This window comes from Neolamprologus brichardi, chromosome 12 (assembly GCF_056152115.1).
Source record: "Neolamprologus brichardi isolate AB-2024 chromosome 12, ASM5615211v1, whole genome shotgun sequence".
Classification (NCBI taxonomy): domain Eukaryota; kingdom Metazoa; phylum Chordata; class Actinopteri; order Cichliformes; family Cichlidae; genus Neolamprologus; species Neolamprologus brichardi.
The window spans coordinates 33,313,588-33,327,866 of NC_142115.1; the positions used below are offsets into that span (position 1 = coordinate 33,313,588).

At 38.6% G+C, this 14,279-nt stretch overlaps 1 protein-coding gene across 2 annotated transcripts in view; it reads right to left on the minus strand.

Moving 5' to 3' along the window:
• znf608 (zinc finger protein 608) overlaps positions 1–14,279 on the minus strand; it is a 72,685-nt gene that overhangs the window by 37,854 nt on the left and 20,552 nt on the right. For both annotated transcript variants that reach the window (XM_035910727.2, XM_006797680.3), the window contains exon 2: positions 1,390–1,660. In XM_035910727.2, the coding sequence (XP_035766620.2) occupies positions 1,390–1,660 (271 nt within the window). The remainder of the gene's footprint in view (positions 1–1,389; positions 1,661–14,279) is intronic.

The window sequence follows — 14,279 nt, forward strand, 5'->3', positions numbered from 1 at the left end:
AAGTCGCACATCGCTTCAGAGACTAAAAAGTGAAGCTGTCTATCAAAGTCTGTAGAAAAATTGTACCTCAGTAAACATTTCCTCCTGAGTTTATAGTCTTACTGACTCATTTTGGATCCTGGTGACTACAAATAAAGTCAGTTTTCTAAATTTTGATCATCCTAATTTTCAGAAAGGATTAGCCAGAGACAGGCTTATTGGATGATGACCTAAGCCAATACATCTTCTTAGATAGTTAAACACACAAACCCTACAGCGCAGATCCTTCAGTCACATTAAATCAGCGCCTGGTGCCAAAGGCATTAGCTGCCTCACAGTCACATCAGCTTCTCTTCAGAAGATTTCACCATGTTGCAAAAATCCATTCACCCACCCAATAAGGTCGTCGTTTACCTCACACGTTTACATTAAGGTCACTTGATAATAACTGGACCAGCTCCATAAAATAATTAACGCTCTTGAAAGTTGCATTATGATGTGCTGTGTTTTCCTGATAAGAACTCATTATGGAAATACCAAATATCCCAACGAGCCAAAACAATAAATAAAAGTAGAAATATTTCCTCAGCTCTAAGTAAAAACAGTCTGTTTCCCTCGAGCTGTCAGAAATGTATAAACGGTCCTTAAATGAAGAGTCTCCAGTTACAGTGTGATTGACTATATCTCACTGAAAACTCTGTCTTTAGTTTTAATGAGACGGACTAAAACAACAATTTGCTGGAAGCATAAACCCCTTTTTTGTAAAGAGGCCACCCTGCCTCCGAAGAATGCTTTAAACTGGATACTAAATAGGCAGGATAGCTGCAACAAATGGAAACGATAATAAAAGAAAAGCATCCCCGAAAGAGGGTTTAGACTTTTCCACTTGTCAAAGTAAACTCATGTCTCGCTAAGGATCAGAAAAGCTGCCAGGGCGTTTCAGGCATCTCAAATTCTACTGAAGCATGGCAAAGGTATTTCATTTGCCCGTGCTTGACACTTTAGCCTCTTCACATTCTCACCATCATTCAGTGCATTCCTGGAAACGCTCTGACTCACTGTAAACGAGTTTCAGGTTTTCTTCATATTTCTACTTATTTAAACCCATTCACAACAAATGACTTTGTTCTACCTCAGATTGTTTCTTGTGTCAAATCAAAACACTGCGAGGAAGGTATAAAGGTTGGAACAATACTACTGCTCCGACACACACTGAATGCCAAACACTGTATCCATTATGTTTTCTTTTTTATGGTTTTTCTACCTTCAAGGCAGCCACTGCTACAAAAGGAGAAAGGAGTATTTAATAGCCCCATAAGTCTGCAGATTCTTGAACGTAACCTGGGTTTTAATGCTTGATGTGCTAAAATTGTGTGTTCACCAGTGTGAGGTTTCAGGAAGAATGCTCACCTTCCTCTGTCTCGTGCCAAACGATACCCTCCAGGTTGACGCTAGTCCCAGGTTGGCAGGGCCCCAAGCAGGCCGAATCACCCTCCAGCGCCCCTGACGCAGCTCCATCCTGGGTGTTGGTGCCGATGGACCGCGTCCTCACCGCCAGCTGCTTAGGGTTTGAGGTGGGCAGGGCCGGAGGGGAAAACGAGGGGGCCGAGGGCAGCGAGCATCCAGGGGCCCCGGGGTGGCCTGGAGCTGGGGGAGCTGGGACCGTGAACATGGGGTCCACCTGCAGAGAAGAGGATTCATTAAAGATCAGATTATGCCACTCAGCTTAGTTTCAATATATTTAATGAAATATATCTCCATGATTGAGCTTCCGCTTCTGCTGAAATTAATGGGAGAGAAAGATGGGCAGAAATATAAGGAAAAGGATTATTAAAGTCATTTTATTATTACTGGAGTGAATCCAACTGACAGATGATTATTTCAGTGTTGGATAATGCTGCATAATGGAGGCAAGAATCGGAAGGACATTTTAGAAGAGGAGACATTTTCTCCAAATGTCACACTATTCATTATTCCACCCTCAGTCTGCAGTTACCAGCTTCCTAATACTGAGTGTCAGCTAATCATCTCTCAACTGTATCCAGACTTTAAAAAAAAATCATTTTTTCTCACTCGGTCTGGTTTGATTCATCTTCATCTCTCTTTCCTGGCTGGTGAAGTCCTCACCCTTGTGAAATGCAAACATTTCACACTCGTTGAGCAGTTTTTGAGAGCAGAGGCTTGGATGAATGTTTCCAGCTAACGCACACATACGCACAGAAGCTGCACATTATAATTAGCTTCCGCTTTTGTACAGAGTGACTCAGAACAATAATACAGTAGTGCAAGAAGATAACAATGGATACATTCAGTGTGATTATAACAACAACAAAAAAAGTGTTTCTGCCAGGAAAGTGCTTGGACCCTGTGGCTTCTGGGGCCAGCAGGGTAGGGGACAATTTAATGTTGCACTCAATCCGTGTAGCCTATCCACCCACTAATTGCTAATTGTGGAGCAGTGCGAACATTTCTGCAAACACAAGGAGGTGGAATGAGACGGAGAGGGATGCAGGAGAGTTTATTTCACGCTCTCAGCATCAGGACAAAAGTAACTGCTCAGAAATATTTGGAAATCACACACAACATATTCAGAATCTTTATTGATATTCATTGTGTAACAATAATGTGTGTGATAACTGTCAGTGTAACCAACATCATCAACCCTTTGAGGGCTGGATTCAAATTCACAGCACACCGCATTTGTTCTATTTTAATATTAATCAATGTTAAATGTGGACATAATTGTGAAGAACACTCCTATTCAAAAAAAACCCTTTCAAGCTTTTTGTGTGTGAAAAGGTTAAAAGGAACACATTAGATATTTGAACGTTTATAGATTGTCTGTAGATTTTAATGTATTTGAGTCCTCCTGCTCACTGGGTCACTGGGAGCACTGGTTGACATTATGGAGCTGTCGAACAAAAACGTGAATTTCATCTGTTTAAGATGAGGGTTTGATATATGAGAGGGATTTCTTTTCAGGTGTTTTTAAGTGTTTTGATTGTAGTAAAATAATTTCCTGTAGGTATTAAAGACATCATGGTGCCATTTTACAGTATCAGCTATTCAGATTTCAGGAATGAAGGGAACGGCAGCAGAGAACTTGTAGCAGCTTTCTCCCAATAGCATCACCCAGCTGCTTCTTATACTCACACTGAAGCTTCTGATGGGCTTTAACTTCACTTCTGATGTTTAATTATCATTTAGAAACCTGTGGCAGCATGAGGGGGCGCCCTCATGACCACTCAGCATGCATTAGAACAATACCAATATTCTTAGGTCTTCCTCTTAGCCTACTTTGGGTTTAAAGGATCTGAGGAAAGTTTATATTTCACATCACTGTGCACATTCAAACATCAAACCAATATGAGTCTAAATGTAGGAACAATAACACAGAAAAACCAATCCTATTGGTGTAACCATCACCAAGGCTTATTGTATACAAACAGATGAAAGAAACAGTAACATGTAATCTTTGTATCATTTAAAGCTCTGAACTCAAGTCTTAAATTGGGCTGGAAAAATCAAAAACCGTTTCTTTTTTGGTCTGCTAATTACAGAAAAAGAGGGAGCATAAAGGGAGTAACATGTTTTAAAATGGCAGGCAATTATAAATACGTTTCTATTAGCTCAACAAATACGAGCAAACACACAACCTCTTTCTGTGCAGTGTGTCACACAGTGTGTCACTAGCTAAAAGTATAGCTGCTGTATTTAAGACCGAGAGAACTCCAGTCAGAGATGGAGAAAGATGTAAAAAAGACAGGACAGACGTCTGCACTGATCAGCGGCATTTGAAACACTGGAAATTTCAAGCTTAGTTGCCATCATGTTGATTGTCTATGACTTATAGTTGCGTATTGTTCATATCATGAAACGTCCTTGGAAACAAACTGAGGTATTAACTTTATGTTATTTAAGCAATCCATGAAAAAACTCGGGATAAACGGGTTCGTTTGCAGCAGTTTGCAAATTTACAATAAAGTGTTGGACTGGTGCACAGTGGCTGTGGTGTTCATGGTCAGATTAGGTTACATCAAGTACGGCACAGATGAATTTGAACTGAAGCTGATATAAAGGCAGCAAACTGTCTGTCAGTGTAGGGGATGAAAATCAGCCAAGATAGCTAATGGATTAAGTTGTGTAAGATCAGCTGATCACCTGTACAAGAAGAAATCTACTGGACCTCACAACAGGAATTATTGTGATTTGTGGTGCTTTTCCGTACACTCAGCCATTTTCACCAATATTAGCGTTCCCCCATGTGCCAAATCCCACTTTAACCATTGACTGTACTTTTTTTTTCTGTTTAGGAGTAGAGGTAAAGAAAAACAAAAAACATTTGTATTCCCATGGACTGCTACATTTTATCATTATATAATTAAAAGAACAAGAGCTTCAGTTAGCTTGGCACGAAAAAAAGCTGGTAGAAATGTCCTTCAAAGAGCTGCTTTTTACTATTTTGGGTATATTTCAGAGCTTTTTTACTTTTACTTGAATAAAGAAGTTTAATGAGTACTTCAGCTTTTATAGGAGTATTTTTAACACATGTATCATAATTCTACTTAGGTAACAATTCTGCACTTTTGCCAGTTCTGCGGGGACCTGAAAAAGATTATTTTCAGGTCTGGTTAAACGCCAACATCACCATTGTTTCCCACTATATTAATCAATACTAAATTGTCAAAGAGTTGGCAGCTCGTCTTGTAACCGGAAAGTTGCTGGTTCGAGCCCCGGCTCGGACAGTCTCGGTCATTGTGTCCTTGGGCAAGACACTTCACCTACCGCCTACTGGTGATGGCCAGAGGGGCCAATGGCGCAATATGGCAGCCTCGCTTCTGTCAGTCTGTCCCAGGGCAGCTGTGGCTACAACTGTAGCTGCCTCCACCAGTGTGTGAATGTGAAAGTGAATGAATAGTGGAATTGTACAGCGCTTTGAGGGGTCCCGAAAAGCGCTATATAAATGCAATCCATTATTATTATTAAATTAGTTCAAACTCAAAAAAACAACTCATTAGTTTTTTGTGAAACGTTACGAGTCATTTCATATTCCTTCTTTGATTCCAGGCTCCAGTGATGTTTCATAAACCCAAGAACATGTTTTTCATGGTTTGTGAGTGATCTTAACTACTATCATCACCATAGTTCGATGTAATGAAACCCATGTCAACGGTGCCTTTAAGAGCTCCTCTCTTATCTTCACCACTTATTATAGTCCCAATTACAGCAGCTCTGGGAAATAATTCTGCTGAGAGAGCTGCAGCAATCAGCAGTGAAGGATTTTTCTCGCCATTATGACTCAATAAAGATTACGGGCTTGACAGATATCTCACTGCGTGATATTCTTGAGTGATTTAACACTCAAAAGAACTTCTTCACCACGCTGCGTCTGGAAGTGCCCGAGAAAACAGCAGCACTTTGTCAGGTCTGACACGGAGCTTTTCTGTAGTGTTTGGTTTCCCAGATAAAGGAGGTCCGCTGCTGTTGTGTTATTATGGAGATCAATCAGTTCCTTGCAGGTTTCTCTAAAATCTGACAAGAGAAGATTTTTCTTACTTCTTTAGAGAGAAAAACAAAAGACTCGAGGGTGCCCTGCACCTTTTTTAGAAATGCCTCTACTTTTTCTTCTACAGCAGACTTCGATACTGCCAAGTTTATTGTTGCAGCTCCAGCGCTGTGGACTGAATGTCAGCCAATATTCAATTTGAAAAGACTCACTTTGAAATCAGGGCCAAAAACTACTGGTTTCAAAATCCATAATCAAATATGATCATTAGTGTTTGAGGGAAATAGTCTCCCTGATTATCAATCAAAGGTTATAATTCACAAAATGTTATTTAATTGTAAAAAAAGTGAAATAGAATAAAGAATTTCATACTTTGGGATAAAGTCTGAAAAAGTATTAGTGGCCTTATTAAAGGTTCTCTTTTTAATTAGGCCTCAGTCACTAAAGGCTAGAGACCCGGGGGTTACTGCCAGTCACTAGAGTGAAACTGGTTCCAAGATTACGGTTCTGCACTAAAAACTAGAATCATTGCTTTGGTTGCTAGCAGGTTACCATTGTCCCACATGGTTTGTATGGAAGAAGCCGGCTTGTTTGCAAACTACTCGACAAGCATTAGTGGGACGGTGAAAAGTGCGACGTAAACTCGACACGGACATCATTCACCATCAAAGTTAAGCTTCTGAAATGTGTTGGTTGGAGTGGTAAAGCAAAATGAAGGCGAACTCTCTCTGTTGTGGGAAAAACTAAGTATGAGCATGACAATCTGCTAGTGGCTAAAGATACCAACGGGAGGTTTGTGGTACTACTACAGCTGGAGATAACTAGCAGCGACTGACCAACGAGTCAGGGAATACACATTTTTCCCATGTTGAAACTCCATGTTGAGATGTTTTCAAAAGTATTTGTTTTTTTAAACGTTTGTCTTTTTAACCGTCACCATTTGCTCAAGAGCCTTCACAGTCTCTCAGACTAACATTAGAAACAAGAACATAGAAACTATTTAAGTGGCTAAAATGACTGATTTGGTCCATTTATGCCTGTTTTAATTGTTGCTTTTGTGTTTTTCATTCTTATAAAGTTTCTTTTATCTATTGCAGACGTCAAAAAATGTAATCAATGTGTCTTCATCAACAGAGCTGTTTTCATCATCACTTTACGCATGCTTCTGCAGCAGTGAACCTTGGTACTCTAGGATTGTTAGCCATGGTTTACTATGAAATATTACAAGGCAATGATTATAAGAAGAAACCAGATTATAATGTTACAAAATATACACATATTTTTATTATCTGTTCAATATAATACAGAGATGCAGCACTCGCACCTCTTTCTTTAGAGTCTGCTGATTGCTTTTGGAAGATTTAACAATATTTTAAAAGACAAAACATATTTTATTAGTTTAGAAAACAAACTTGAAACGTGGTGGGCTGGCTCCTTTGAGAAATGCCCTGTTAGCTCTCCCTCAACCTTTGGGTTGATCATCTAGCGTTTGCTGTTCCCAGTGATATACATCGATTATTCCATGAAGCGGGACACTGTTGAGGACAAAGGCTGATACATGAAGCCAAACTGTGACATGCATATATTAAAGTGGCACAAACACTTATTACTCGTCCTTCCTTTACTACCCGAGTGATTAATAAGTGGAAGAAACTCACCAACACTTGAGTTGCCTGTTTAGTTTCTTGGCGTCCCTTGCAGTATCTGTAATCCAGCTAGTATGAAAAGCTTTGTTTCGGCTGCGTACTGCACAGCATTTATGTTAAAACCTTGATAAACAATGCAAATTTATCATGCAAAATAGCAATAAAACAAAAGGCAGATAATCCTCTGTGCTTTCTGAAACCGTCTGTTAACTCCCACACAGCTGCTGACAAAGACCACACAGGACTTCTTCAACCAAATCACAAAGCAAATTAACTATAAAAGAAGAATCACGATCCCCGGTGATTTCTGTTCTGCCGTTAACGCCTTTTTTTCCTCCCTCAGATACCCAGAATAACAACGCTTGGTTGCAAATCACACGGCAGCTACAGCCGACCAGGCTGCAGACTCACACAGCAAAATAACAATAAAAACACAGGCCTGCTCCCTTGTGAGTCAGACGCTTCGAACAAATTATCCTTTCTCACACTGTTTCTTAATTAAAAAAATCCTTCAACACACACACACACAAATATAACACACCAGAACAGGAGAATCTATTAAATAAAAATATAGGCTTCAGTTTAAATCGCAGGTCGGCTTAGTTTCATATGATCTGTAATGATATTACTTAATGCGCTGGTATTATTCAAAAATACCATACACTAAGATTGAGTGAATAAATAAATACATACATAAGGTCATTAATTAAATATGAAATAATAATGAAAATTCACTCAGGGCTCTTTCTTAGTTTGTGGCTCGGCTCAGGTCATGAGCTGATTTTGCTGTGATTTCCCAGATTAAACACCAGGTTATCTTTTGCTTTATTTTTCTAGTCAGACGATTGTTCTGTTCATAGAACCTGATCTGTTAAATGCACTGAACAGGGATCCTTTTAAATGTCTCGGTAATATTATTAACACAGTTGCGTCCAGTACAGTGCAGAATGGCATAAAATACAACACTGGTTTTCATGTGAAAACAAAAGCTTTCATAGGATCTGTGAAATGGAACAGCTTATAGAACCACCCTTTGCAGCAACACAGTCATTTTCTGTATGACCTAATCAGTCTCTCCCATCTTTGGTCTTAAAGATGGTCTCAAATTCCTTTAGTGTACAGAGGAGTTTATGGACGACTAAAAATTTCAAAGGTCGTGTGGCTAGAAAACAAGCCCAGATCATCACCCTTCCACCGCCATGCTTGACAGTTGGTATGACGTGTTTTTGCTGATATCCTGTACTTGGCTTTTGCCAAATATGGCAGTTTGTTCAAAAATCTTCACTTTAATTTTGTCTGTCCTAAAGACATTTCTCTATAAGTCTAGTAGTTTGTTTTCAGATGCAACTTTGCAGACTTAAGTCGTGCTGCTACGTCTGTTTTGAAGGCTCCTGACAACCCTTGAAAACAGGCCTTAGTAGTTCAGTCTTTTTCTAATTGCAGTGTCACGACCTTTAACAGCTAACATGCTAACTGAGGCCTGTATTGTTTCTTGGTGCATTGCTAGGTCTGACCTTGGGTTGAATTTGCTGGGATGTGCATTTGTGAGAAGATTGAAGCGTTGTGTTAATGCATCAGTCTTTCTAGAGCTGCACTTCTTTAAAGGTATTTGACAGCAAACTGTTAAAACCTCTGCTTTTACAGAAATGGTCACACTTGCTGATTAGGGGTGCAACGATACACAAAATTGACGGTTTGGTTCGATACTTTGGTGTCACGGTTTGATATTTTTTCGATACAAAAAAAATGTTCATGCCTTTTTAATTTGTCATTTATTAAAATTATAAATATATATTTTAACTCAAAAGTACAGTTTTTAAATGTAATGTTGCTGAAACAACAAAGTAATAAAAAAAATAAATCTGTCTGATCGAGAAATCACTCATCTTTGGAAAAAAGAGAGTTTATTACAGAGAAATGGCTCTTTCCAAAATAAAAGCTATACTATAAGCTTCTTCTGGGCTATATTCTCAGCAGCACATTAAACATATCAGGTCCCCATAAGGAGAATCATGTGCTAACGGCTGTCTAAATGACTCCGGTAAAGTTTGTAGCATGCGTGCTTGTTGTTTTTGTCTGCTTCCACTTTTCTTTGCACTAGGATGATGTAAATGTGCAGTCATATTCGTTGTGTTCCCACTAGTGCTGTCAGCGTTAATCTGAAATGACATTAACGCCACAACACGGCAAATCTCCGTTAACGAGCTACCACAGATCACCCCGTGCATGGGACTGTATGGCCAACACGTTAACGAGCTAACTGCGCTAACGCACTAGTTCCCACCAATGTAATTGAGCATTGCGTGGCACATCCACATACTTTTAGTTTTATCCATGACACCTTACCTTCAGGGTCATACGTCACATGAAGACCAAAATAGTTCCAAACGCCAGATCTGAATGAGGGTGGGGGAGGTTCAATTTGCCATGTTGCAAGGAGAGCTTAACTTCTGTCTTGCTAGCTTGCCCCGCGCTCAGTGAATCTGCGTTCGACTACTCCGCCTAGGCTGCACTGTCAAGCGCAGATCCACTGAGCGCTCAACACAGACAGCATCGTCAGAAGGAAAGTTGGTAAAATAAATTAAAAATTTTGTATTGTTCATACATATGCGTACCGAACCGAAAGCACTGTATCAAACGTTCAATATCAATACGAGTATTGTTGCACCCCTATTGCTGATGATCAGTTAATCTAGTCCATTTGATTAGCAGCACCTGAGTAACTCTCAGAATTTTTTCACATGACTGTAAACAAACGGTTTCATGTATCATAAAATTAGCAAAACTGTGTGAATGTAAAAATATATATTTTTATATACAAAACATATATGTTTTATTGTCAGGCAGGATTATTTCAGCAACTCTGGGAACTAGAAATGCAGACATATCTTGACTAGAGGTTCCTACAGTAGCCTTTTCTGTAGGTTGAGTTATTAAACACTTATCAAGGAATCAAAAAATAAGAAACTTGTCCAGTAATCTCAGAGTTTCTTGAGAGAGGAGAGCTGCATTCTGAGGAGCTTTGGAAATGGCCAGTTACAAGGTCAAAGTCAAATTAATTTTATTGACTCTTCAAATATTCTTTGTTTTAAATAGGCACAAGTTCAAGTTTTGTAAATAGGACTTAGTAACAGATTAGGGGCGAGCAAAACAATAGTTATGCATTTTCTACATCACCAGCTTGTCTGCCAAAGTTTTATGGATTTTCACACATTTCAGCACTTGGCTCAGTCTGTGGCAGTTCACTTACTGTATCTAAATCAGCCCAACCCTGCTTTAGACAGACTTTGCTTTTGGTTTGCTCCATAACTGCGTATAAAAAATGACTCTATAGTGGTAAAAGCCTGCGTCCAAGTACTAAAAGAGTAGAAAAACAATACAACAACATACAGTACCTCTGGGAAATAGAAAATGCAGACATATCTGTTACCTGTTGTTAATTCATCAAAAGATCAATGAGCCACAGTGAAGCGTCACTTCATTCGTCCTTCACTTCACTACTCTGCATTCACTATTGGTCAGAATTTAATCAAACTCACACAGAACAATCACCTAATGAGCGTAATGGGTCGCGCTAAATGTGTCAAGGTCAAAGTCGTAACATTTTACATTTAAAATAAGTGAATTTCATTTGAATAAAGCATCCATCTTCCTGCAGTCATATTGCAGCTATGCATGGCTTTCCTCTGAGTAATTCAGGTGTGCATTTTTTAAAACTGGACATGAATGCAAGGTCGATAACACACTTAAGTGCAAAGGATAAAGTGCTGTATGAATATGTGCGTGAAAACGTTGAACGTGTCTAGTAGTGGAGAGTGCTTTAAGTGGTGCTTTGAGATGAGAAGTGCCACATCAATGCCAAAACTGGCATTCGTGTGGCATTCGGTTTTCTGACCCCGGAGTTCTGTTAACATAATGCAAGTAAATTAAAAATAAGGTACAGAAACATATGCTGCTCCTTTTGTTGACAGCGGATGTGCATCGGTGCTTGAAAATGAGCACAGCAGTGCATCATTGCGTCCAAAGAAATTCTAAAAAGTGTGATGTTTCTGTATTGAAGAGTAAGATAGAGTATTGTTGATTACAGCAGTCACGTTGACCTGTAGATGAAATGGCTTGCGCTCATGATGCTGATTGGTTGTGAAGACTTTATGTTGTGAATCCACTCCAGTTCCTTTCTTCTATTCTTAAGTCTTTGTTCTCCTCCCAGGAACTGACTGAAACTGCATCGCCGCCGCTGCCTCATGCTCCCGCACGTGCTGATTTCGCTTGTGTTTTTTCGTAAGTACCCAGTATCTTTTTCTGTGATGCCTTCTGTGTCTTTAGAGAACAAAGATCAAAATAAATAAATAAATAAAATATGAAAAAAAAAAAAGAAAGCGAAGCCCGAGTGTTGCTGCTTGAACTAATCCACACAGGAGCACGAAGTATATCCAAATAACACTAAAATATGCATGGACCCTGGAGCTGTGCACAACACAAAGTCTCTCTAGTTCTCACTTTCCTTCAGATGATGCCCATGCTCGTTTTTCCTCTAAGAGTCAGATTCAAATCACCAGACAGTATCGAACCATTAAAAGGGATGTTTAAGCATTTCTTATTATTTCTTCTTAGTATTTGCTATCTTGAGATTACCAGAGGGTTGTAATAAAAAGCATCTTCCACATAGTTGGGGTTGAGCTTTGAGTTAGCTGGTTCCACAAACCGTAGACGAACCCAGTCAGAGACAACGAGTACCTTAAACTTTAAAATTAAATATTAAAAGCTACTCTGTATGATATCATAGCATGACCATGCTATAATATTCCTTTTGTGTTTACATTGTAGCATGGTAGCATGGTCATATTATAGCATGACCATGCTATAATATTCCTTTTGTGTTTACATTGTTGGTAAAAAAAAATGTGGGTGGTAGATGTTATTTAGATGTTAAGAAGTGACCATTTTAGCGCATTGTTAGTTGCTCACTTTGCTTGTATAATTCAATTTTTGTGCATATAAATGAGAAATTATTCTTGATAAGATATTCTAATAAATTCTAATTTGACCTTAGAACTGAAGAAGCTTCTGGGATGAGTGGTGAAACGTCTTCAAGCAACTTAAAGAAGTCCAGACGCTTTTCTTTGCAAGCTCCTTTGACTACGATGACCTGGATGACTGAGAACCTTCACAGACATCTAATGTGTCACATTCTAATAAATGTGACACAGCATGCCACATCTATAAATGTTTAACTTGAAGGTGACAAACTGTTTCCACTCTGAGAGTGAAGCAACATAAATGTTCACTTAAAAACTCCACTGCAACCACTGATTGATCATAATAGGCAACACGGTGACTTCATAATATCTGATATCTATATCTGATACTGTAACACAGATACAAGAGCCTTCGAGACGTAGTTTGGTTCCTCAACTCCCGACTGTTTAGGAGGAGTTTGCAGACAAAGAAATAAACAAACAGACAGATTCTGTTGTCTGAGAGATTTTGTGTAATATAGTAAAATATAGACTAAACAATTACTCAGTCTATAATCGATTCAGTGTCATTCAGCTCTGTAAAGCAAACTTGGCAGCAAATTAGGACCAAACACAAACATTTGTTATTTTTTATCTACATGCAAATTTTCTCGACACGGTCATGCAAACCGTTACTGCACAGCTTCCTTCATTGTTGTTATCGAGGTATGCTCAACAGGCTGAGCAGATGGTTGATAAAATAATATTTTTTTAAAAGCGGCATTTCTAGCTGCTTTTTAAACCAAAACTCTTGTTATTTGTAACATGACCAAAATAAATTAGCATAATAATTTAGCAAGTTACAAAGAGAGACACTTTTATCACAATGAAAACTCAGGATTCAACTCTACATGCCTAACCCTAATGCTTTAATTTGCCTTGCAGTACAACTCTGTGAAAGGAAGCAGGTGACAGTGAGACGTGAAATGGTAAAAAGCTGACACAAAAACAATGAGGTTTCATATTTTGGGCTCTTTCATGAAGAAAGAAAATGATTCAGGTGACATGCTGTTGCCTTGAAACCCTGAGCTGGTTTAGAAAATGCTTAGCATAGCAAGAGGCCAACATTTCAGAGAGTACTGATTACACTTATATCTGCTAATGTCCATGATCAGTTAATGTGCAAGGTTATTATGGTGAACTAAAACTAAGCTAAAAACTAAAACTAGGTATGCACAAACATTTTAGTAAACTGAAATAAAAACTAAACTTTTGAAAAAAATGAACACTAAATGAAATGACTTTGTTAACTAAGTAAGTGAAACAAAATTAAAATACAGAGAAAATATCCTTCATATTGTTTGCCTAATACGGATCTGACGGGCGTGTTTTTTGAGACTTTTGGATACAAAACTATAACACCTGCTTTCAAAAATGTCTTATTTTAATACAATAAATACAATATGTAAGTGTCACAGAAATGGCTTATGTATAAAGAAGTTTAATAGATGGTTCCAGCAGTTAAAATGTTCTTGCTTGTACATTTCTGTGGTCAATATTGTAAGGGTGTGTTTATCTTGTCACAAAGAACAAGTTTTGTTACACCGCTATTATCGCGAGGTTTGGGCGTGATAGTATAGGCTGTGAGCCCACGTTTAATAATCACGCTAAGGAGTTCAGCGAGCTATCTGCAAAGGCCTGAGTGGTTGGTCTACCAGCTGTATAAGGTATTTGTCATTTGCCATAACTGTATTGTAATATTGTAAATATTTGTAATGTATGGTGTTCTAATTATTTTATGTTTTAATTTAGAATGAACAAGACTGTAAAGGTATTCTTCTAGGACCTCCGAAGTGGCAGGCGGCCACGAGGTAATTTGTTGTTGTTAAAGCACAAGTGTTACTTTTGATAGACTGAAGCGCTTAAAGCCTTTGTGTTTTATGTTTGTAGTTTTCACGGCGATCAATAAATGCAGCGAAGCACCCGTCTTGAAGAAGCCGTGCCTGTGTTGTCATTTCGGAGTTACACAATAATACTTAAAAAGACTAAAAACTAACACTGGAGATAATAAAAATTAAACTAAACTGAATGTTTCAAACACTAAAAACTAACCTGTCATGCATAAATCTGAAAAAGAGCAATTCCCCTTTAATTTTGTGACATTTGACACTGTTGGGGTGTTATTAAAAC